Source organism: Pogoniulus pusillus, chromosome 18 (assembly GCF_015220805.1).
Source record: "Pogoniulus pusillus isolate bPogPus1 chromosome 18, bPogPus1.pri, whole genome shotgun sequence".
NCBI lineage: Eukaryota > Metazoa > Chordata > Aves > Piciformes > Lybiidae > Pogoniulus > Pogoniulus pusillus.
In genome coordinates this window covers 7,357,319-7,383,397 of record NC_087281.1, presented here as the reverse complement: position 1 = coordinate 7,383,397, position 26,079 = coordinate 7,357,319, and the positions used below count along the sequence as shown (strand labels likewise).

The 26,079-nt window shown below is 43.0% G+C and overlaps 1 protein-coding gene across 1 annotated transcript in view; it reads left to right on the top strand.

Moving 5' to 3' along the window:
* KIF6 (kinesin family member 6) overlaps nucleotides 1-26,079 on the top strand; it is a 173,192-nt gene that overhangs the window by 49,942 nt on the left and 97,171 nt on the right. Inside the window, exons 11-13 of the mRNA XM_064158320.1 lie at nucleotides 3,646-3,751; nucleotides 5,117-5,258; nucleotides 11,483-11,689. Coding sequence (XP_064014390.1) covers nucleotides 3,646-3,751; nucleotides 5,117-5,258; nucleotides 11,483-11,689 — 455 coding nt within the window. The remainder of the gene's footprint in view (nucleotides 1-3,645; nucleotides 3,752-5,116; nucleotides 5,259-11,482; nucleotides 11,690-26,079) is intronic.

Genomic DNA, 26,079 nt, shown 5'->3' with positions numbered 1-26,079 from the left:
TTTTGTCATGCCATTAACCACAATGTCTGGAAATACCTTCCCTTTCTATTCTCCACAGCATTTTTGATAAAATTTGCTATGTAGAATCATAGAATCAAACGGGTTGGAAGAGACCTCCAAGATCATCCAGTCCAACCTAGTCTAGTTGTCTGGCTAGGGCTGGGTGCTAGGTTGGACTGGATGATGTTGGAGGTCTCTTCCAACCCAGCACCCAGCCCTAGCCAGTCAACTAGACCATGGCACTAAGTGCCTCATCCAGGCTTTGCCTGGGATGGGAAATCACTCTCTCTGTGAAGAACTTCTTCCTAATATCCAGCCTATACCTACCCTGGCACAACTTGAGACTGTGTTCCCCTTGTTCTATTGCTGGTTACCTGGGAGAAGAGGCCACCCCCCACCTGGCTACAATGCCCCTTCAGGTAGTCTAAAGAGTAAGCAGGCTTCATTAATTAAAAGGATTCCTGATGTTTAGAAAGTAACAGAAGAGAAATTAAGTTGACAATGTAAAAGTTGCTTGTGAGCTGCAGTACATCATGTGTTTATATTTGGAAAAACAACAACAGCAACAATAAAAACCCAAACCAACAACAAACAACTAAAAAGAGGGAAATGCTAGACCAAGAATTTGGGACTGATTCACAGTCCCTAACAGAGAGTACTGTTAGTTTACCACATTTCCACCCCAACTATTTAAGACTGGTTCTGCTTTAATTTTTTTCTTAACTGCATCAGCATAAGAACAGATCTATGCTTGACCCAGCTTGTGTTTTCAGAGTCTGGTACCATAATTGAAGCACAGTGCTGGGATCAACACTGGCATGCCTTTCTTTTTGAGCTATGTTGTTATGTATAAGATCACTATCAAAATTACTTTTATGTTAATCTCACCAATGATGTGATACTGTTCCCTTGGCATTGACTTAGAAACTTGTGTGTCTGTGTGATTTTTTTACTCTCTTTTTTTTTTAATGAGCACTGAGACAACTCTATTCTTTGTTTACTGCTGTTTTTCACAGAAAATTAGTCTTTGATGCTTTCATATTCTTCCTCCTTCAGGGAATTTTCTGTTGGAAAAACTATTCTTCCTTATACAGCAGGGTTCTGGCAACGAGCTTCAGCACACCCTTGGTTTTTATTAGTGTATGTTAGGCCTGCTGTTTTTAGGGTAGAAACTTGCAACCCTAAATGGAAGAATGGAGACTTAGGAGAAATCCTCTTTTTACATTTCATCTACTGTAATAACATTAATAAATGTTTAATGGTCTGTAATTTCCTTTGCCTTAACAACCTACCCAAACAAAAAGGGGGGAAAGAGAGAACCATTTTAGATCAGTAGATCTCTGCTGGGGGAGGTATAGGCTGGATGTTAGGAGGAAGTTGTAGCCAGAAAGAGTGATTGGCATTGGAATGGGCTGCCCAGGGAGGTGGTGGAGTCGCCGTCCCTGGAGGTGTTCAAGAAAAGCCTGGATGAGGCACTTGGTGCCATGGTCTGGTAGACTGGCTAGGGCTGGGTGCTAGGTTGGACTGGATGATCTTGGAGGTCTTTTCCAACCTGGTTGATTCTATGATTCTATGGTTTTTGTCCAATGCTGATTTTAAGTATTTTTTCCTAACATGTTGTGATGGTTTGGGCTCTTACCCGCCCCCCCACACTTGCTTCAAACTATCACACATGTGAAATCATAGAATGATTTAGGTTGAAAGGGACCTCAAAGATCATCTAGTTCTAATCCCATGCCATCTATGATTATCGATGGTCTGTATTTGATTAGCACAAATTTTGCATGGAAACATGATTGAGAGATGTAGTAAGCTAAAGCTAATGAATAAAGCAGCTGCCTTGATAATGTTACTAACCACAGCAAAGAAATGACTGTTAGTTTAATGTTTATTTTGATACTGAGAGACTGTATCATTTCTAAAATGCACTTCATAGGGATTTATTTCCTTATTTAGGTACTTGTGCTGAAAACATTTTATGGATAGTCTATTTCAGATTAGAATCATAGAATCAACCAGGTTAGAAGAGACCTCCAAGATCACCCAGTCCAACCTAGCACCCAGCCCTAGCCAGTCAGCTAGACCATGGCACTAAGTGCCTCATCCAGTCTTTTCTTGAACACCTCCAGGGATGGTGCCTGTAACCTTTTCTTATGTAATTCACCAGTATAAGAAAATCCCCTCAAAATTAGATAAATCAACCATCTTCCATTAAAAGAACACCAACTTTTGAAATAAAGATCCATGATGCATATTTTCTCTGAAGCATTTAAGTGCAACTTGTAAGCAATTCAGTAATTTTCAATTCTATGTTTATAGCTAACCCCTTAATTAGGTTTCCATTGAATTTCAGTTCAATGGTTTCCATTATTGCTTTTTCCCATCAAGCTGAGCGCACTCCAACTTAATAAGCTGAGCAGTGAGAAAGCAGGGGACTAGTATTTCTTATAAAGGTGTCTCTGGTGTGAAATGGAATTCTTGGTCCTCAACTTCAGGCAATAATCTACAGATCATCTTTATGTGAGTTTCAGGTCCAGTGAGAGTGAGATACCTGTTACTAGGATTTTTGTTATTTCATTATTAGGTCTTTTGGTCAGTTAATTTTTATTTTAGTTGGGGGATTGTTCTTTTTGCTCATTTTATTTGCTGGTAATCAACTGACCAAAAATACTTTGTTTCTTATTGGTTTGTTGGTTTGTTGGTTTTTTTTTTTTAATCTGCTATGACTGAGGTGGGAAAAGTCCTCTATAAAAAAGAACCTTGTTTACCCCATCATTTTATATTACCTTTGCTCCGCAACATGTGCACAGAAGAGTCAACTGTTCAGGTTGTGCCCCCTCGCAGCTTCTTGTGCACCCTCTGCCTATTGTGAGAGGCAGAAGGGGCCTTGACTGTGTGAGCTCTGCTCAGCAGGAAGGAAAACATCCCTGTGTGATCAACACTGTTTCCAGCACAAAGCCAAACATAGCCCCTTACTAGCTACTATGAAGAAAATCGACTCTCACAGCCAAAACAGCACAATGAGAAAAATAGATTATCTAAGAGGAGGCTCAGGGGGGACCTCATTGCTGTCTACAACCACCTGAAGGGAGGTTGTAGCCAGGTGGGGGTTGGTCTCTTCTCCCAGATAACCAGCAACAGAACGAGGGAACACAGTCTCAAGTTGTGCCGGGGGAAGTCTAGGCTGGGTGTTAGGAAGAAGTTCTTCCCAGAGAGAGTGATTGGCATTGGAATGGGCTGCCCAGGGAGGTGGTGGAGTCACCATCCCTGGGGGTGTTGAAGAAAAGCCTGGATGAGGCACTTAGTGCCATGGTCTGGTTGACTGCCTAGGGTTGGGGGATAGGTTGGACTGGATGATCTTGGAGGTCTCTTCCAACCTGGATGATTTGGTGATTCTATTTCTTACATGCTCTTCTACAGCTATTCATGTGCATGTGCAAGCGTGTTCTGATACAGAGTTGTAGAATCTCTAGTATCAAATCTAGGTTTTAGTATCAGGAACAAAAAGTATAAAGGAATTGCATGGTCCTCAAAGGAAAATAGCCTACTAATATCAAGTCAGCTTGATAAATCTTACATTGTATTTGACACATTAGAGAATTGTTTCCTTGTTTGTGATTTTTTTTCCTCTTTAAAAATTTCCAGGTTGGATGAGTTAATTGAAACATATCTTGAAGATAATGATCCTGATAGCACTCTGGATGTTGGTGCTGACACACGGAAGATCAAATATTGCTTCATTCGTGTGAAGGTATTTCTTTTAAACCTAGATGGGAGTGCAACTGGCACTCAAAGTTACTTGAAGGCATGCACAACTCAAAATGTCACAGAAGAAGTGCAATACTGTTGAGCCATATTGGGAAAGGGTAACTGTGAAGTGCATGCAGGACTGGTAGAAATTGGAATTTATTTGGAAAAATGCAGCAAGCATTTTTGGAGATTTCAGTATTTGGAAGAATTCAGCAGGAGTGGAAATTCCATCCAGCAAGGATCTCAGTATGCAGTTATTAGAGTACTGAAAGTTGCAGAAAAGTTACTTGTTTATGGACAGATATAGCTATCTGTAGTGCCAGCCCTATGGAGGCTTCATTTTGGACAACTCTGTTGGAAGATAAAAAGAGAGTAAAAATGCTGTCTCCCCAAATCTGTTACACTAACTGTCCTGATGGTGTTGTAAGCCACTGAGCAAACTCCTTAGGTTTAATTTAATTTGTTCTTCCTGTATTAAAAGGCAAACATAGGTTTTTTTTCTGTATTTTGGGATATAGTTTTCCAATATAATAATGTATACATTGCTAATCTTAATTCATTGTCTTTAAATAACTTAGTTTTTGTTATGTTGTGTGCTAGTTTGAAGCTAGCTAGAATGTGTTGGTGAGAAGAACTAGATTACAGGCTGTGAAAGGAAAACAAGGGTGATGTCTACTCTCATTGGCTTGCTGAGAGGTAGAAGAACAAAAATCCAAACATAGATAAGGGAGTCCTTCTGCTTGGGAGCTCGGAGCTGCATATTTTTCCAGCCTCTCTGCTGCTTCTCTGATTAATCCACTTTGCTTCCTAACCCCCTGGCCAAACCTTCATTCTTCCTTGGGACTGGGGTAAGGTTGAGAGGGGTGGGAGAAGATGGAAGGGCAGTTGGGAGCCCCTCCTGGGGACTCAGGTTTCTGGGAGGGCTGTTGTGTTTCTTTATTACCTTTTACCTTATCTATTTCTGTCTATAACTGCATATACTGCTTGTATATTGTGCTAAGCTGTAAATATAAGCTTCATTCAATTTCCAGAGCTGGCTGAGTCTAGTCTGGGTGATTTCCAAAGCGTGGGGGGGGCAGGGAACACCCAAACCATCACATGTTGTTAATACAGAAAGTTCCAGTCTACTAGAGAACACCAAAACATATATGTAGAAAGAATAAACTGTAGGCCTGATAGTGCAGATCAGCAATTACAACTTGCCCTGTATTTGATAACCTGTATAACACGGCAGTCAACTGGTACCATGATTTTGTTCTGTTAAGGGTCTACAAAAGTTTTACCTTTCCTACTATAGCTAGGCAGGTGGACAGCAGAATAAATACATAGCTGTTAAGTGTGCTCTTTTTTTTGTTTCTCCTCATAGCAACTAATGAAGCATTCAAATATGTCTGACAAACAACTGCTCTCACAACACATCCCTGAAGAAAAAGATATTAATAAAGAAGCAGCTGAAGAAGAACTGATAAAACTGAAGGAACTTCTGCAGCAAAGAGACAATGAAATCAGTATCCTTTGTGAGGAAAAAAAATATTTGACCTGACGTAGCTACAATGGTTTTGGTGTGTGAGAAAAGGGTGTTTGCTGTAGTGAAAGAAATTTTACTGACCCCACTGTGTTGAAGCAATTGCTCATTTCCAGATTTTTATGTGGCAGGATTCAGGCTTTGCACTTGCTTCCACTTCAGTTGTGACCCAAACCAAAATGCTGGATCCAAGCATGAATTAGCTATGGAATGGACCAGCCAAGATCCAAATACCATGGATCAGGCCACACCTAAATCTCTTTCCTCAAGCAAATTATACAGTTCTTTATGATGGGAAACTCTGATGGTCTGTAAAGACCAATTTATTACCTCACAAAGAATCGAATTTCCTGGAAGTGTTATTTTTAGACAAATGAAGTGCTACTTTGAGAACTTCTGCCTTTAGAGTAAATATGAGGCTTGTACTTTTTACATACAGCTTTAACATTTAAATTAAGCTGAAGGTTTTTGCATATAGAAATACTGAACTGCTCAGACATGCCCTGTCCATTTTGCTGCCTCACTTGAGTAGTTTGCTGCAGCACTGCACAATGAGTGGGAGTTATTTTTGTTCATATCATAGAATAAACCAGGTTGGAAGAGACCTCCAAGATCATCCAGGCCAACCCATCCCCCAGCCCTATCCAGTCAACTAGACCATGGCACTAAGTGCCTCATCCAGGCTTTGCTTGAACAGCTCCAGGGACGGTGACTCCGCCACCTCCCTGGGCAGCCCATTCCAATGCCAATCACTCTCTCTGGCAAGAACTTCCTCCTAACATCCAGCCTAGACCTCCCCCGGCACAACTTGAGACTGTGTCCCCTTGTCCTATTGCTGGTTGCCTGGGAGAAGAGGCCACCCCCCACCTCGCTACAACCTCCCTTCAGGTGGTTGTAGACAGCAATGAGGTCACCCCTGAGCCTCCTCTTCATTTTAGCAGGTTGACAGAGCTGTTGTTATGAAGGGGGCTAGTTGAAATCTCAGTTTGGGATAAAATGCAATGAGGCTGATTTAAAAGTTATTAAATAATTTATTAATATACACAGAATAATTCCCCCAAACTAATTTACAACTCTCCACACAAGTTCTTTGATGTGGTTGGCAGAACTGTTTTACAGAATGTCTCTGTACAATGGAATTTTGACAGGTTTCAGGAAGTGTCTCTAATAGAGAGTCTGGCAGCTTCATTCACCACTTGTGAGGTCGATTAAAATCCTTTAGCAGCTTGAACAGAGAGTTAAGAATGCTCACTAGTCCTAATGTCTGTGGCCCAAAACATAGGCAGGAAAATATTCAACAGAAGTCCTGTGGCGAATTCCATGTGGGCTGCAAAGTGGAATCAGCTGCTGGCTGAGGTGGCTGAGGCAGCAGGTGGGTGAGTGAGTGGCAGGTAAGCGAGGAACCAGCGAGCAGGCAAGCTCCTTATGTACCTGTTCATCCCCATTGATAGGGTAATGTCCGAGGCTAATGGTCTCATTGGCGACACACTCACCCAGTCACCTCTGGCAATCACCCAAGCAGACCCAAAAATGGCAGAACCCACAGGCTGTTGTCTTCCAAAAATGAGGGGCACATACACCTTGCATGTGACAGGGGCATGGTCCCCATTGTACCCCTCTCAGGCAACCGGATTGAACCAGACTGGGCTGCCTGGGTTTCTTTGTCCTGTTTTCCTGCCTCTGGTTGCAGACAGGCAGGTAAATAAGACAGGGCATGCTCAAGCCCATTTTATGTCCTTTAGGACTATTCACCACAGATGTGGACAAAGAATGGAGCAAAGGGGTTTGATTTTGTTTTGACTTTATAGGTGATGCAGATTCATTCACAATTAGGAAAAAACCAAACTCAGTCGGATTCTTTACAGTCAATGGACCAAGATTTTATGTCAAATGAGAATGTGATTTTATATGTAGCATGCTGCCAAGTCTGAGCTGAGGTGGCAGAACAGCCAAGGCAGGCTATCAAATTCAGTTTTAATGCTGCCTTATTCTTCCTTCTTTAAAAAGTTCTTCAATTTTCATGTCAGTCTTAAGATCTGTATTCCCAGAAGCATCTCTTCCCAAAAGAAATTGTTTCATTAGTATGAGATTGGTGATGAAAAAAGCCCCAAACCCCAAATCTCCATCACATGTGCTTGTGCTTGAGATGCATATACATATTTATACTGCTTTGTTTGAAGGTGCACAAGGAAGAGACTTGTGCAAATCCATGTCAGAGTCACATAGGAAGAATTAAGAGCTAAGACTTTGAACACAACACTGGTTTACAGAGTTGCAGCTGCTAAGTAATTGTTAAGGAGGGGTTTGAATCTGGGTTAGGAGTGAATTGTAACGAGGCCGGTGTGAAAAATGATTAAATAGTTTATTAATTATACAAAGAGAACTTCCCCAAACTTATTTACAATTGACACAGGCAGATTCTATGCTGCGGGTGGTAAAACTGCTGTGCAGAATGTGTCTCTATACAGCCAAACTAAATGACTTAGGAAAAGTCTTTAGGAAGGTTTGTAACTAGAGAGCCTTGCAGCACAAACTGCTGCTGAAAGGATAAACACAAACCTTTACCAACTTGAGTAAGGAGAGTTCGGTTCCTCACTGGCCAAAAGTCTCAATGTTTGCGCTCCAAGAGCATAAACAGGAAAATGTATCTAGCGAAAGCCAGGTGGTGGACTCCAGGTGATGATGGTGCCACGGGGCTGTGCTGCTGGTTCAGTCCAAATGGAACATTTTCCGTCTGAGAAGGCTCACGGACACGAGAGAGGTGTCCCGCGGCTCTCAGGCAGTCACCGGGCGGTCAGCAGCCCCCTGGGCAGAGCAGGGTGCAGGTGTGCGGGCTGGAGCAGTCCGAGTGAGTGCTGTGTGCAGCAAGGAGCCTGCCCTCGGGCCAGAGCAGTCCGAGTGAGGGCTGTGTGCAGCAAGGAGCCTGCCCTCGGGCCGGAGCAGTGCGAGTGAGCTGTGTGCAGCAAGGAGCCTGCCCTCGGGCCGGAGCAGTGCGAGTGAGCGCTGTGTGCAGCAAGGAGCCTGCCCTCGGGCCGGAGCAGTGCGAGTGAGGGCTGTGTGCAGCAAGGAGCCTGCCCTCGGGCCGGAGCAGTGCGAGTGAGGGCTGTGTGCAGCAAGGAGCCTGCCCTCGGGCCGGAGCAGTGCGAGTGAGCTGTGTGCAGCAAGGAGCCTGCCCTCGGGCCGGAGCAGTGCGAGTGAGCTGTGTGCAACAAGGAGCCTGACCTCGGGCCGGAGCAGTGCGAGTGAGCTGTGTGCAGCAAGGAGCCTGCCCTCGGGCCGGAGCAGTGCGAGTGAGCTGTGTGCAGCAAGGAGCCTGCCCTCGGGCCGGAGCAGTGCGAGTGAGGGCTGTGTGCAGCAAGGAGCCTGCCCTCGGGCCGGAGCAGTCCGAGTGAGGGCTGTGTGCAGCAAGGAGCCTGCCCTCGGGCCGGAGCAGTGCGGGTGAGCTGTGTGCAGCAAGTAGCCTGCCCTCGGGCCGGAGCAGTGCGAGTGAGCTGTGTGCAGCAAGTAGCCTGCCCTCGGGCCGGAGCAGTGCGAGTGAGCTGTGTGCAGCAAGTAGCCTGCCCTCGGGCTGTGTGCAGTGTGAGTGAGGGCTGTGTGCAGCAAGGAGCCTGCCCTCGGGCTGTGTGCAGCAAGCAGCCTGCCCTCGGGCTGTGTGCAGCAAGGAGCCTGCCCTCGGGCTGTGTGCAGCAAGGAGCCTGCCCTCAGGCCGGAGCGGCGGCCGGCGAGTCCCAGTGTTGGAGCTCATTGCCAGGTCGTTGCTGGGTCGTGACCTATGTTCGGGCTCCATCAGGCAGGGTCAGGCTGCCAGCCGTAGGCAAGTCCCCACTTAGGTGCCATGCAAAGTGTGGTGGCACACAGAGGCAGTAAGGCAAACAGGCGGCAAACAAAACAACGCAGCAGCAGCAAACAAGCAGTTTGTTAGGGGTTGAAGCATTTTGATGAGCATCTTTGAGCAATAGCAACAGGGAAAACCAGCCCTGGAACCAGCCCTGAGTTATTGCTCCAACAAAGGCAGATGCACAGGCCTAGGATCCTGACCTGTGTTTGTCACGAACCAAAGCGAGCTGCAAAACAAGGCCCAGTATGGGGTCTGTGAGAGACTGAGAGGCGCCAAAGCTTTTCTCTGCTTTCCTGCTTCTGCCACCCGGGAAGAAGCAGCAGGAAGGGAGGGCCAAGGTGGGTGTTTGGGCAGGTGTTTAGGGCATGGAATGGGTATGTGTCCTAGGCACGATTTGGACCTTCCACCACAGTAACTGCAAGTTATCATTAGGAAATTAATAGTGTCTAATGCATGAAGTGGTAAGAGGAAGTTCTTCACAGAGAGAGTGATTGGCATTGGAATGGGCTGCCCAGGGAGGTGGTGGAGGCACGGTCCCTGGAGGTGTTCAGGCAAAGCCTGGATGAGGCACTTAGTGCCATGGTCTGGTTGACTGGTTAGGGCTGGGTGCTAGGTTGGACTGGATGATCTTGTAGGTCTCTTCCAACCAGGTTGATTCTGTGACTCTATGATTCTGTGAAATATGGAATATCTTTAGTCAAAGGACAATGAGGTCCTTCTTGCTTTATTGTATCCAGGAGCTATCAGGATGACTGAATTGCAAAGTGTTTTATTATGACTAGCTAGTCTAGTTAATAAAGTTCCCCAAAGACTGCTTAGATTTTCTGCTGTTCGTTTAGAAGATTAATTAGGATTAAAATGAGTAGCATATCAAAAACACCCATCACTGGGGCTCCTGTGGTTTTGGCTGAATGAATCGAAGCCCTCTGTAAGCTGTTAGGCAAAATGGATGTACACCAAATATACTTTCAGTAAATATAGAGGGTATTGTAAGGAGTTTCCCAAAAAAGCTGGTTTGCATTTTAGTAAACCTCCTTGTGAAAAGCTTATGGATGTGATACATTTGTGGGTGAATATAAGCATCGAGTCAGTCATCAGCAAGTTTGCAGATGACACTAAGCTGGGGGCAGATGTGGCTGGGTTGGAGGGCAGAAGGGCTCTGCAGCGGGACCTTGACCACCTGGACAGATGGGCTGAGTCCAATGGGATGGCATTCAATAGCTCCAAGTGCAGGGTGCTGCACTTTGGCCACAACAACCCCATGCAGAGATACAGGCTGGGGTCGGAGTAGCTGGAGAGCAGCCAAACAGAGAGGGATCTGAGGGTGCTGATTGATACCCACCTGAACATGAGCCAGCAGTGTGCCCAGGTGGCCAAGAGAGCCAGTGGCATCCTGGCCTGCATCAGGAATGGTGTGGTCAGCAGGAGCAGGGAGGTCATTCTGCCCCTGTACTCTGCACTGGTTAGACCACACCTTGAGTATTGTGTTCAGTTCTGGGCCCCCCAGTTTAAGAGGGACATTGAGATGCTTGAGCGTGTCCAGAGAAGGGCGACGAGGCTGGGGAGAGGCCTTGAGCACAGCCCTACGAGGAGAGGCTGAGGGAGCTGGGATTGGTTAGCCTGGAGAAGAGGAGGCTCAGGGGTGACCTTATTGCTGTCTACAACTACCTGAGGGGTGGCTGTGGCCAGGAGGAGGTTGCTCTCTTCTCTCAGGTGGCCAGCACCAGAACGAGAGGACGCAGCCTCAGGCTGCGCCAGGGGAAATTTAGGCTTGAGGTGAGGAGGAAGTTCTTCACTGAGAGAGTCATTGGACACTGGAATGGGCTGCCCGGGGAGGTGGTGGAGTCGCCGTCCCTGGAGCTGTTCAAGGCAAGGTTGGACGTGGCACTTGGTGCCATGGTCTAGCCTTGAGCTCTGTGGTAAAGGGTTGGACTTGATGATCTATGAGGTCTCTTCCAACCCTGATGATACTGTGAAGTTTTGCCAGGGGAGGTCTAGGCTGGATGTTAGGAGGAAGTTATTGGCAGAGAGAGTGATTGGCATTGGAGTGGGCTGTCCAGGGAGGTGGTGGAGTTGTGGTCTCTGCAGATGTTGAAGAAAAGCCTGGCTGAGGCACTTAGTGCCATGGTCTGGTTGATTGTCTAGGGCTGGGTGCTAGGTTGGACTGGATGATCTTGGAGGTCTCTTCCAACTTGGTCAAATCTATGATTCTATGATTCTATGACAAAGAATATGCCCAAATTCAAATTCCCATTCAAATGTAGGATTCCATATTGTGAATTGTTCTACCTAGAATCAAGAAGACATAAACAAAGATGGTTGTTGCTTTTTAAAAAGTGTCTCTAATGATTCCTTAATGTATCTTGCAGATATTCTGGTAAACATGCTGAAAAAAGAAAGAAAGAAATCACAAGATGCTCTTTTCCAGCTTAATGCTGCCTCTGCTGGTTCTGCAGCCTTGGAGCAGTCTCTTCTGCTGAATTTGGAAGAAAGCCAGAGTCCATCTTGCTGTTTACAAGAGGCAAAAGATTTTAGCTCTTCTGTTTGCAGTCTACCTTCTCTTCCCAGACAAACAGGTTAGTGTAATTCAGTCAGTAGTTTATTGGATTATTACAGTATGATTTACAGCATATCATTCAAGTATGGACCAGAACAAGAAAGTTTTTTATTCAATATCAGCTTTATTTTGCTAATTTTGTACCACAAGTGCAGGAATTAGCCCTCTCAGAGTGCCAGTGGCTTTCACATACTAGTGTGAACGCTCTGCTGAATACTTCTACAAAACCAAGATATAAATTCAAGGGCCTGCAACTGAATCTTGGAGTAAATTCTCAGAAAATGATGGTCTTAAGCATAATTGATTAAAAAACACTAGGCAGTTGTTTGTTTGTTTTTTTTCCCTTGGAATATTTGAAAATACTGACTTCTGACAGAAATCCAAATCAGAAATTCATGTACTGTACTGAGAGAGTTTTTGTGTAGTCATTATTAATTGCACAGTATCCCTAAACACAATATTATTTTTTTTCAGTCTTCCACCCTGGGAGAGAAATCTTACATTCAAATAAAATAGACATTAATTATGCTTCTAGCTCTGATATCAGATTGCAAACATGCAACTTTTTTGTCCATGTAGTTATTTCTCTATTATATAGTTAGAGCTGAGTTCACAAGTAATGCATTCATTAAGGATGGCTAGCACACTATACACTATACACTATACTGTGCTGTGGCACTGTCATTGAATGACTACTAATTGTCTGTAGGTAAGTGGCAATAAATACACTGCTGTGCTGTGGCATTGTCATTGGATGACTACTAATTGTCTGTAAGTAAATGGTAATAAATACACTGCTGTGGCATTGTCATTGGATGACTACTATTTGTCTGTAGGTAAATGGTAATAAATACACTGCTGTGCTGTGGCATTGTCATTGGGTGACTGCTATTTGTCTGCAGGTAAATGGTAGTAAATACATTGCTGTGCTGTGGCATTGTCATTGGATGAGTACTATTTATCTGTAGGTAAATGGTAATAAATACACTGCTGTGCTGTGGCATTGTCATTGGATGAGTACTATTTGTCTGTAGGTAAATAGTAGTAAATACATTGCTGTGCTGTGGCATTGTCATTGGATGAGTACTATTTGTCTGTAGGTAAATAGTAGTAAATACATTGCTGTGCTGTGGCATTGTCATTGGATGAGTACTATTTGTCTGTAGGTAAATAGTAGTAAATACATTGCTGTGCTGTGGCATTGTCATTGGATGAGTACTATTTGTCTGCAGGTAAATAGTAGTAAATACATTGCTGTGCTGTGGCATTGTCATTGGATGAGTACTATTTATCTGTAGGTAAATGGTAATAAATACGCTGCTGTGCTGTGGCATTGTCATTGGATGAGTACTATTTGTCTGTAGGTAAATAGTAGTAAATACATTGCTGTGCTGTGGCATTGTCATTGGATGAGTACTATTTGTCTGTAGGTAAATAGTAGTAAATACATTGCTGTGCTGTGGCATTGTCATTGTCTGACTACTATTTGTAGGTAAATGGTGGTAAATACACTGCTTCATCTAATACCGTCCAAGAGTATGAAATGGTCTTCTCAGGAGTTAGGAATTACCATAGACTCATCAGGACTCATAACTAATTCATCTAATACCACCCAAGAGTATGAAATGGTCTTCTCAGGAGTTAGGAATTACCATAGACTCATCAGGACTCATAACTAATTCATCTAATACCATCCAAGAGCATGAAATGGTCTTCTCAGGAGTTAGGAATTACCATAGACTCATCAGGACTCGTAACTAATTCATCTAATACTTTCTTTCATGCTTCAGTTAATATGGCTATTAAACAAATTCCTGAAACTTATGTTGCCAGCCCCAAGAGGTATAAATACTGAATCAAACACTTTAAAAGATGACATTAAATATTCCCATCAGTATATTCCAGAAGAGCAAATTTTAAGAGATACAGAGACACAGGCAATAATCACTATTAGATGTTCTGGAAAACAGATTCTTCTGCATGCTAAATTTTCAGAGCTACCTGAAACCACGATTTTAAGGACGTATTTCACTTCATGCTTATAAGTAGTACCACAGGATTTGGCTATGTGCTGAAACTGTTACAGAAACAGCAACTGAAACAATTATATTGGCTATTATATTAATCAATTAACACTGATTGTGTAAGTAAGGGAGTTTTTACAGTGCTTAACTGAAAAGAGTTAAGCATTACAGTTATTCTTGCATCAACTGACTGCTCATTTATGACAATAATTAACAATATCCTTGCAAATTCTTAGTTTCAATATCCACATGAAACAATTTCCAGTAACTGCAGGCAGACTTCTGTTGCATAGTTGAATGTTTTATTTGCTGTATTATTTAAGTGTTAAAATACAAAGATTTCTTGGTGTCAGCAGGTTAGAATTATAATCAGTCAGGGTTGAAAGGGACCACAAGGATTATCTAGTTCCAACCTCCCTGCCACGGGCAGGGACACCCTACCCTAGATCAGGCTGGCCAGAGCCTCATCCAGCCTGGCCTTAAACACCTCCAGGGATGGGGCCTCAACTACCTCCCTGGGCAACCCATTCCAGGTTCTCACCACTCTCATGCTGAACAACTTCCTCCTCATGTCCAGCCTGAACCTCCCTATCTGCAGCTTTGCTCCGTTCCCCCTACTCCTGTCACTCCCTGACAGCCTAAAAAGTCCCTCCCCAGCTTTTTTGTAGGCCCCCTTCAGGTACTGAAAGGCCACAAGAAGGTCACCTCAGAGCCTCCTCTTCTCCAGACTGAACAGCTCCAACTCTTTCAGTCTGTCCTCACAGCAGAGCTGCTCCAGCCCTCTGAGCATGCTCGTGGCCCTTCTCTGGACACACTCCAGCATGTCCACATCCTTCTTGTAATGGGGGCTCCAGAACTGGATGCAGTACTCCAGGTGGAGTCTCACCAGAGCAGAGGGGGAGAATCACCTCTCTTGACCTGCTGGCCACAATTCTGATGTAGCCTAGGATCTGGTTGCCCCTCCAGGCTGCAAGTGCACACTGCTGGCTCATGTTGAGCTTCTTGTCCACCAGCACTCAGGGCTGCTCTCTAGCCAGTCACTGCCCAGCCTGGATTTGTGCTTGGGATTGCCTTGACCCAAATGCAGGACTTTGCACTTGGTCTTGTTTAACCTCATGAGGTTGGCTTATGCCCACGTCTCCAGCCTGTCCAGGTCCCTCTGGATGACATCCCTGCCCTCCGGTGTGTCTGCTGCACCACACAGCTTGGTGTCATCAGCAAACTTGCGGAGTGTGCACTCAATGCCTCTGTCCATGTCACTGACAAAGATGTTGAATAAGTCTGGTCCCAGGACTGATCTCTGAGGGACTCCACTTGTCACTGGCCTCCACTTGGCCACGGACCCATTGACAGCCACTCTTTGGATGTGGCCATCAAGCCAGTTCTTTGTCCATCTCATGGTACACCCACCAAACCCATGTGTCACCAGCTTGGAGACCAGGGTGTGGTGCGGGACAGTGTCAAAGGCCTTGTTCAGGTCCAGGTAAATGACATCAGTTGCTTGTCCCTTGTCTATGAATGTGGTGACCTGTTCATAGAAGGCCACCAGGTTTGTCAGGCAGGATTTGCTCTTGCTGAAGCCATTCTGATTGTACCAAATCACCTCTTCACTATTCTTCTGTCTCAGTAGTGCCTCCAGGAGGATCTGCTCCATGATCTCACCAGGCACAGAGGTGAGGCTGACTGGCCTGGAGTTCCCCAGCTCCTCCTTCCTACCCTTTTTGAAAATGGGAGTTATATTTCCCCTTTTCCAGTCAGTGGGGACTTCACCAGACTGCCAGACTTCTGTTTCCAGAAGTGGTTATGTTTTCATTAGTAAGGAAGAATACCTCATCCCAGGCCATCATGTAAATTTTTATGTGTTCTTGATCTACATTTTGTATACTGTTTTTTGTGCATTTTGTGATTTTTTTACTGAAATGAGAATCTTCAGCTGAAAATTCAAACAGGACAGCTGACCAGGATAAACTTAGATTTTGCTAGTGTTATAATGTGAATGGATTTCTTAAACTGTTTAAATTTGCTAATTATCCTCTAAAATTGCTTAGTGGTTGAACTAGCAATTGGCTGTCACAGTAACTTGTGGCAGGATTGTAACTATTAGTAGAGGAGATTGCATCCATCCTTTTTCTATTTATTATGCTCTGTCTCATTTTATAGGAAGAATTTACTTGATTTAGTGACATAATACTATTAAATAAATATAATTATGTCCTCATAAAACATAGCCCAAAGTAGCTTTATTTTATCAACAAATGTGTAGTATTATTACATATTGTATTTAATGGCACTTATGGTTTAGTCTTTAAATAATAATCTTAGAAGCATTAGCAAATTCTCAGCTTTGATATTCTGCTTTCTCTTTTTGCAAGCAAATATATTTGTTCTTATGTTCTTTCACCATGTAAGCTCCAACTGACTGGATGGTTCAAACTTATCTCCTGCACTCTACGTTACTAAGGACAGATATGTCAGGAAAACCTTTGGTGATGACCTGACTTTGATTCTGTCCTGACATTTCATCACCAGAGAAGGGAAAAAAAATGAAGTGAGATATCATTCTCACTTGAGCACAGAGCCTCCTTTTTCACATATTGCAAGGCTGCAGCTATTCATGATTGTAAGGTTAGCCATTCTTTTCAAAATCCATATGTATACATGTGTCTTTCTGTCTATAGCTGTTAAGGATTTGCTAAAGATGTATGGAAAAGCTGGGGCCTGAGCCAGGGTTAAACTCCCAAGTAGAACTTTCAGTGTGATATTAAAGATCTTCTTCATAATTTAAACATAAATTCCTTATATAATTTATCAAGATTTCCATTTGCAGCTTGTAGGCTGTGTCATGCATTAACTCTTCGAACATTTTACTTTGCAAACTTGCTTTATTTAATTCTGCTCTCAAATCTACAATCATTCTTTTAATAGGTTACCAAAACAGTGTCTGTTGTGTCTCTAATTGTGTCTCTAATGTGTTTTCCATTTTCCTGTCTTGTTTCGTTACCCTAAAAACAATTAAACTAGAAAATCATCAGAAAACTTAGGAAAAAGAAATACTTAGTGAAAGAGTTGTAGGCAGGTCTAGCTAATGAGTGGTTTCTTAGAAGAGAAATTACTTAATTTAGAACCTTTCATTTACTTTGGCATTGATATGCTGTGTACCTTTCACATTTCTTTGTCCAGAAACAGATCTTTACCATTCTGTGCTAAAGAATAGATTCATTTCATTCTGTTGCTGTCATGCTAGGTTTGCCACTGCTTTTGCATTTTAAAATCTCCAGACTTATTCACCTTCATCAGAAGTAGCAACTTATCATAGAATCAAGGAGGTTGAAAAAGACCTCCAAGATCACCTAGCACCCAGCCCTCGCCAGTCAACTAAATCATGGCACTAAGTCCCTCAGCCAGGCTTTGCTTGAACACCTCCAGGGACAATGACTCCACCACCTCCCTGGGCAGCCCATTCCAATGCCAATCAGTCTCTCTGACAACAACTTCCTCCTAACATCCAGCCTAGACCTCCCCCAGCACAACTTGAGACTGTGTCCCCTTGTTCTGTTGCTGGTTATCTGGGAGAAGAGACCAACCCCCACCTGGCTACAACCTCCCTTCAGGTAGCTGTAGACAGCAATGAGGTTCCCCCTGAGCCTCCAAAACAGATGTAACTCTCTGGTTATGAATTTAATTTATATTTCAGATGAGCATTCAGAAAAATGCAGTAGGTTACTCACATAATAACCTGGCCTTTATAAATGCTTCAGTTATTTTATTTTCAATACAACAGTTTAGTTTATCATAAAATCTCTACTGCAATTTTTGTTTCATTTGTAATTCCTATCTGGTAGAGATAGTGTATGTGAAGTCAAAATTCAAGTGTAGAACTGCAGATGTTCTTTCTCAGGAGATATTGTCAATGATTACCATAATCAGTAGTTTAAGGATAAATCAAAGTATGAATGAACCTGGCAAACCAATTAAAAATCACACTTCATCATACATGTCTGGAGTGATAAACCTTGTTTTATTTTACTTTTATCACTTCTGCTGTACAGATAAGTCTTATTCTGAAAGCAGTCTCAGACTGCTGCTTATTTCTAGCATAAATCTGTCAGTATACAAATTTTCCTCCTGCTGGATTTGTTTTTCCTCTGATATATAAACATTTTGCTTACCAGGAGACACTGTGGATATTGTGACATTGAAAGGCCACAATAAATCATAGAATCATAGAATCATGGAATCAACCAGGTTGGAAGAGACCTCCAAGATCATCCAGTCCAACCTATCACCCATCCTGAAAAGTCTTTCCCCAGCTTTTCTGTAGGCCCTCTTCAGATACTGAAAGGCCACAATAAGATCACCTCGGAGCCTCCTCTTCTCCAGACTGAACAGCCCCAACTCTTTCAGTCTGTCCTCATAGGAGAGGTGCTGCAGCCCTCTGATCATCCCAGTGGCCCTTCTTAGTAAGAGCTTCAAATAGTTGTATATGTGGGTAGGCTTGAGGAGTATTAGGCTGTTCTGTGAAAGAATTTTGTTAGGATCATGTTTTGATGATCTTTAGATACTTCTTTTATCTTTCATTGAGATGTTGTAAGGTTTTTTCCTGGAATTTGGAAGAAATTGTCTGCTATGTATCTTACATAAAGCTTAAGATCACTTTTTGCTAGTGCTATGCAAGCATATATACATATATATTATATATATATATACACAAAATAGGGCATTCTTAATAAAGGGCTGACAGGCTAAGTTTAAAATGAAAGGTGCTAAGTGCTTGCTATAAACAGATGGTGCTTATGAGTACCAGGAAAGTAGTGATGATAAGACAGCAACAGTTCAATCTTGAAAGCTAAATATTTTCATCTTCTATTAAGAATTCTCAGAATATTTATCTTGGCTACTGTATATATTTATGTAGTACTTTTTTGGAGGGGAAAGCCTCCCTCTATTGGAAAATCCACAGAAAGGCCCCTAACAGAAAAAACTGACTAAGGGTTTCTATCAGAATCTGTGTTCAGCAAAAGGTAGATATCAACCTTCCAGGAAAAATTAAGTACTTAGCAAAGGTACATGTTTCTTGCAGTCTTTTATGCATCCAGTAGTGCTTATGGCCAATCCTGGGGCCAGACTCTTGGCACTGTGTTCATGACAGATCTTTTGTCAGCAAACAGATGTACCCATTTTAGAATCATAGAATCAGCCAGGTTAGAAGAGACCTCCAAGATCATCCAGTCCAACCTAGCACCCAGCCCTAGCCAGTCAACTAGACCACAGCACTAAGTGCCTTGTCCAGGCTTTGCTTCAACACCTCCAGGAATGGTGACTCCACCACCTCCCTGGGTAGCCCATTCCAATGCCAATCACTCTCTCTGGCAACAACTTCCTCCTAACATCCAACCTAGACTTCCCCCAGCACAACTTGAGACTGTGTCCCCTTGTTCTATTGCTGGTTACCTGGGAGGAGACCAACCCCCACCTGGCTACAGGCTCCCTTCAGGTAGTTGTAGACAGCAATGAAGCATAGCATAGCATAGCATAGCAGAAAGCAGGTTGGAAGAGACCTCCAAGGTCATCCAGTCCAACCTATCACCCAGCCCTGTCCAGTCAACTAGACCGTGGCACAAAGTGCCTCATCCAGGCTTTGTTTGAACATCTCCTCTTTTAACACAGAGGATATTTTGTCAGTCACTGCACTGCCCCCTTCAGCAGATAAATTAAATGCTGTGCTTTAGCCAGCATTATTTGTTCAAATATGTATCTTCATTGTGCTATTTGATCTGGGCATAATGTAATCAGCTTTGATTACAGATATTGCTATCATCTGCTATGCTTACAATTAATTAATCACCATTTAATTAATTTCCTACTGTAACACATCAGCTGTGCTGCCACCAGGTGATGCCATTTTCTATTAGCTGGCTATTGGAGTCTCATCCCACCCCAGGTGTGGCCACTTTTACCTCCCGGCGACTCCCCTTTATATTCTGCCCCAGCAAAGCCAGAAGCTCCAAGTTAGGCCCATTGTGGGCTGAGGGGTCCTCTGCCTGGCGTCTCTGGTGAGTCCCTATGGTGTGCACTGGGTGAATTGGTGGAGGATTTCAAAGGCTGGGGGGCCTGGTGGCCCCCCGGCTTGCTAGGGTTAGGCTCAGTAACCATTGCAATGTACAACATCATCCACTGGTGCTGGGTGTGTGTCCTTGCTGGAGCTGATTTCTTTTTTTCTGGCAGAACCCAAGAATTCTCTAATTCTTCATTCTCTTTCTATCATAACACATTCAATACAATATCTGGATTAGTCAGGTTCAAGATTCTAGCTACACAGAGGTGGTTCTCAAGCTAAGACAGTCATATTTGCCACATCAACTTGGTATTCGTCACGTTGGTCTGGAACATCTGCTTAAAGTGTAGAGATGAGAACCAGAAAGGAAGCTATGAAGTATTCAGAGTTTTACAGCCTTAGTTCTAACAGTAGATGGGGAAACAAAATAACTAGAGAAAATACCCTGGGCAAGGGAGGGAAAAGAGCAGTGTATGGTGTTTGTTAACCTGAATTGTAAGTAGCAGCATCAGGCTTTCCAGAAGATAGTTTGTGTTTGTAATTAATCTGGGCACTTATGTAGCCCATTGTATGATAGAGTACTCCACAAGCAGTAATGAACTCTGCTGCCAGGGGGAGAAGCTCTTCATTAACTCATTTCCAGGCACGTTTTCATCTCCATACCACAGACTATCTCCAGAGCAGCCCTAAGGATTTACTAGTCTTTACTTGAATGTGAGGATTGTGATTCAAAGGAACAGGTAGCAGAGGTGGGAATTTGGTTTAGGTCCCCCCTGAGCCTCTTCTTCTCCAGGCTAAACACCCCCAGTCTCTCCTCATAAGGTTTGTGTTCCAGGCCTCTCACCAGCTTTGTCATCCTTCTCTGGACACCTTCCAGCACCTCAACATCTCTCTTGAATTGAGGAGCCCAGAACTGGGCACAGTACTCAAGGTGTGGCCTGACCAGTGCTGAGTGCAGGGGAAGAATAACTTCCCTTGTCCTACTGGCCACACTGTTCCTGACACAGGCCAGGATGCCACTGGCTCTCTTGGCCACCTGGGCACGCTGCTGGCTCATCAGCAAAAGAGCTCACTGGTGCATTTAGGGCATTGTTCAGGCTTCTTGTTCTTTGTCATTAATGAGAAAAGAAAGTTTGTGCTACATTTTCTGTTAGAGGCCCAGGGAAATATGTGCATTACATTTGTTTTCCAGCTGAACTACTAGCTCTCAATAAGATGCAGCAAATATTTCATTGTTACTGTTAAACTTCTGTAACTCATATTTAAGACATGTTGTTTTTCTAATTGCTTAAGCATTAAATGTTTTCTCTAACATAAATTGCTTGTTTGCTAGCATAAATTTCCCATTATTGCCAAGTTTAAGGGCTAAGCAAAAAGTATCAGACTTAACTGCTTCAGATTTATATACTTTTAAAAGCCTTCAAGATAAATGTAACAAATGTTAGCAGTCAGCATATGCTTTTAAACAAATTTATGGGTCTTGCTTCTGAAAAGTTTAACAAAATTAAAGTTATATTATTTCAGGGCACCAGATAAAACACCTATTACTGAGGCTCCAATTTAAGTCATAAATACGAACACACATCCACCTACAGGCATGTGTTTTGCAGCGTGCAATTGTTGGGATGTTTTAATTGTGGTTTGCTATGTTTTGGTATCTCTGACTGTTTTAAAGATCACAGTTATAGTTCCCTTTTTAATCTTCTGTAAAACCAGAAATTGAAAATTAAAATGCAAAGTAAAATTCTGTTTATAGTTTCTACGACAGAATTGCTCTCAGTAAAAATACATTGATTGCAATGAATACCTAGAAGACTAACACTACATATTTGTAGGAGACTTGATTGACTTCTGGGATATGAATGTTTTGGTGGGGTTCTGGGGTGTGTTTTGTGTTTGTTCAATTGTTTTCAAAATCTATTGTGTTTTTGTCTGTACTACTTCCAAAAGCTTTATTTTACAGTATCACAGTATCATCAAGGTTGGAAGAGACCTCATAGATCATCAAGTCCAACCCTTTACCACAGAGCTCAAGGCTAGACCATGGCACCAAGTGCCACGTCCAATCCTGCCTTGAACAGCCCCAGGGACGGCGACTCCACCACCTCCCCGGGCAGCCCATTCCAGTGTCCAATGACTCTCTCAGTGAAGAACTTTCTCCTCACTTCCAGCCTAAATTTCCCCTGGCGCAGCCTGAGGCTGTGTCCTCTTGTTCTGGTGCTGGCCACCTGAGAGAAGAGAGCAACCTCCTCCTGGCCACAACCACCCCTCAGGTAGTTGTAGACAGCAATAAGGTCACCCCTGAGCCTCCTCTTCTCCAGGCTAACCAATCCCAGCTCCCTCAGCCTCTCCTCGTAGGGCTGTGCTCAAGGCCTCTCCCCAGCCTCATCGCCCTTCTCTGGACATGCTCAAGCATCTCAATGTCCCTCCTAAACTGGGGGCCCCAGAACTGAACACAGTACTCAAGGTGTGGTCTAACCAGTGCAGAGTACAGGGGCAGAATGACCTCCCTGCTCCTGCTGACCACACCATTCCTGATGCAGGCCAGGATGCCACTGGCTCTCTTGGCCACCTGGGCACACTGCTGGCTCATGTTCAGGTGGGTATCAATCAGCACTCCCAGATCCCTCTCTGTCTGGCTGCTCTCCAGCCACTCCGACCCCAGCCTGTATCTCTGCATGAGGTTGTTGTAGCCAAAGTGCAGTACCCTGCACTTGGAGCTATTGAATGCCATCCCATTGGACTCTGCCCATCTGTCCAGGTGGTCAAGGTCCCGCTGCAGAGCCCTTCTGCCCTCCAATTTTACTGAAATTCACAGTGGGTCCACTGTGAGTTTTGCTTGAGTGAGGACTCTGAACTGAACTCATTGAGATCAGTGAACAGTAAAAACCAATGCTCTAGGAGGTTTCAGGCTCTGTTAGAAATGTCTCTGTAAGCCACAAAAGAGGGATATTCTTTCTTACAAAGAAATGTAAGTACAGGTTGTAAGATTTAGAGTTAAGCGAGCTCTTGCAGTTTCTATTCCATGATAAAGCCCTTTGTGTTAGTGTATTTGTCATATTAAGTGTTTATAAATATGAAGTTACAGTTATTTTTAGGAGATGGAACCCAGATTTTGCTCTTTGAGGTCCCAATTTGCAATATCAAAAGCAAATTTTGTAAGTTGTTAAGGATTTTAGGAGAGTGGGGAGTGGATCACTACAGTGCTTTCATTAATTTTTCAGAGACATTGAAGCTTAATCTTTTCATATATTGAAAATGATGTTGTGTAAAACCACTTTAGTGCTTAGAAGACCACCAATAGCTTTGTCTTTTTCTCCACTTTTATTTAATTTTGCAAACTATTTCAGGGTTGTTTTTTTTTCCTAAGATGCCCATCATGTCTTTCCACTTCTCAGCTGGGAATCTTTTCTGATGTGGAACGTATGTTTGGAAGCTTGTTAAAGATGCTTTTGGCAGCTTGTACTGCCTTCTTCTTGAGTCTGTTTGGATGGGGAAAGTTTCCAGTGTTTTTATGCTAGTTTACTGTTCTCTTATCCGGATTAGTCTGCTGAAATGTAACCTAGTGTTCCCTGGAACTTCTCTACTATTTCAAATCTTTTGGGCTTTCTGATTCACTGGCTATATTTTGGCTGCCTAAAAATGCTATTGGATCCTTCAGACTAACTCCTTAAAGATGTTTTTGGTTTTTCTGAGACTGAACTTCTTCAGTTCTTGATATTTTATAGGTAAAATATGCTTCTGAAAGTTTCTGTGTGCTTGAAGGGTGATTGAATTTCTTTATATATTGACTGTCAGGTTTGGCAAATGCATCTCTGAAACTTCTTCCATATTGCTGTTATGAGCATCAGTCGCAAGAGACTACAGCAGCTTTTAACAGAGCATATTGTGGACAATGCAAAACATTAGAAGCCTTCCTGTTATCTTAGTCTTCAGATATTTCTGTGCAGATACTGCTAATTCTGCAATAGTCTAGAGTCCTGTTTCACTTTTGTGTATCTAAAAAAGTGCCTTTTCACATCCTGTGCCTAACAGAAGCAGATGCTGTCTGGAGAGACATTAGAATATAAAACTAAACTGGCAATTATTGGAAATATCACACAAGCTCCTACTTTTTTTTCTGATATTTTCAATACATTTAACAGGAATTAAGTCAAATACAAATGTTTCAGGCCAATTTTGTGCTTACATTTTTTTCATCAAAGTTGGAGCTATGACTTTTTTTTTTCCTCAGTGAGAATGAGTTCTCAAGTTTTGGATACTTTTGCTGTTGTACAGTCCACTTGCCTCTTGTATACCATCTCTTTCTCTCTTCCAGTTTTCAGCTCAGAATATATATTTGGTATCTGTACCTTTTTGTTCATTTTCAGCCACTGTGGTAAGCTCACACATTTAAAAGTTGAATGTTATGTTACCAGGGAGTTTGTAGCATTTAGGTTATTTTGAGAAAATCAGGGCCTTTACTGACTTCTGTGTGAAAGAGAAACAATTTTTTAGAGATGCCCCATAAAGTTAGAGCTCAGGTGACATTTGGTTTTCTGTGGTGTTATGCACTAAGTTGCGTAACTTGTACTTCTAGATCAGGTAAAAGCTCTTACTAATTTTCATTGCTTTACCAATCAATGGCTGAGATGTTCTGTAACCATCTACGAAGCTACACTAAAAACAGTCTTCAGTCTTTTTATTACTAGAGGCAGCAGATAGGAGCTGGTCTAAGGCTTTCATAAGTTAAGGCAAATTTGAAAGTTGGACTAATAACACAGAGTTAGACAAAGAGCTGAAGTGCTTTTTCCTAAACAATCAAAGATCCTTGAGATGAGGGTAATTAAGGCCACTTTCCCATAGCAGAAGTTGTGTCGCTAAAGAAATATGGATGATGTTGGTAAGCATTTAGTAGGGTTTCCAGTTGCTCCTCAAACCACTAAGGCCAACTGGACTGGACGTGTGATGAGAGATTTTGTTGGTTTTGTTAATGATGTTATGCCAAACACTTGCACAAATAGTCCTACTCCTAGTGTGAAGCCTCTATACGATCTTCAGCGTCATTTTGCTAGACATTGTGATGGTTTGGATGTTCCCTGCTTCCCCCTCCCCACTTTGGAAATCACCCAGACTAGACTCAGCTGGCTCTGGAAGTTGAATGAAGCTTATATTTACAGCTAGCACAATATACAAGCAGATAGTTACAGTAGATACAGTTATAGACAGAAATATCCAAGGTAAAAGGTAATACAGAAACTCAACAGCCCTCCCAGAAACCTGAGTCCCCAGGAGGGGCTCCCAACCACCCTTCCACCTTTTCCCCCCCTCTCTCAACCTTACCCCAGTCCCAAGGAAGAATGGAGGTTTGGCCAGGGGGTTAGGAAGCAAAGTGGATTAAACGGAGAAATGGCAGAGAGGCTAGAGAGAGAGATGCAGCTCAGAGCTCCCCAGCGGGAGAAGAGCCTTATCTATGTTTTGATTCTTGTCTTTATACATCTCAGCAAGCCTATGAGTGAAGTAGACATCACCCTTGTTTTCCTTTCACAGCCTGTATTCTAGTCATAGAATTGTAGAATCAACCAAGTTGGAAAAGACCTCCAAGATCATCCAGTCCAACCTAGCACCCAGCCCTAGCCAGTCAACCAGACCATGGCACTAAGTGCCTCATCCAGGCTTTTCTGGAACACCTCCAGGGATGGTGACTCCACCACGTCCCTGGGCAGCCCATTCCTTCTAACCAGAATGTTCTAGCTAGCTTCAAACTAGCACAGACACACATTCAAATAAAAATAAATCTCATCTCCTCTTGTCTTTTCTAGTTTACTAATTTTCAGTCTAGTTTCCACCCACTTTCTATAATCAATATTCTTACTCTTTAGTACATGCAAGAAACAAAGTAAATCTCTTTGATCATCTCCTGGCCCTTGAACTGCTGCTAGCTCTTCATGTTGCTACACTTGCTTACTTATACTATTTCAGTTTTCTGATGTTACTTAACAATTATGTAATTCTGTCAAATAATATGGTCATCTCCACATCTCTCTTCTGAAGTTCATTTCTGAGCAGAACTAATGAAAAAGTATTCTGAAAATCTGATGCTGTTAATATTGGATGCCATGTTTGAAACCTTCTGCAATTTATTTAATTATTACAATGTAACTGTTGCTTTCTTGTGCCATTTTAAGCTTTCTCTTATCTAGAGAGAAACCTCTAAGAAAATCCAGTTGCTGAGTCTAGTCTGGGTGATTTTCCTAAGTATCACAGTATCATCAAGTCCAAGCCTTTACCGCAGAGCTCCATTTATCATACTGGCAAAACATTGAACTTTAAGAATCTGGAGAGTTCACC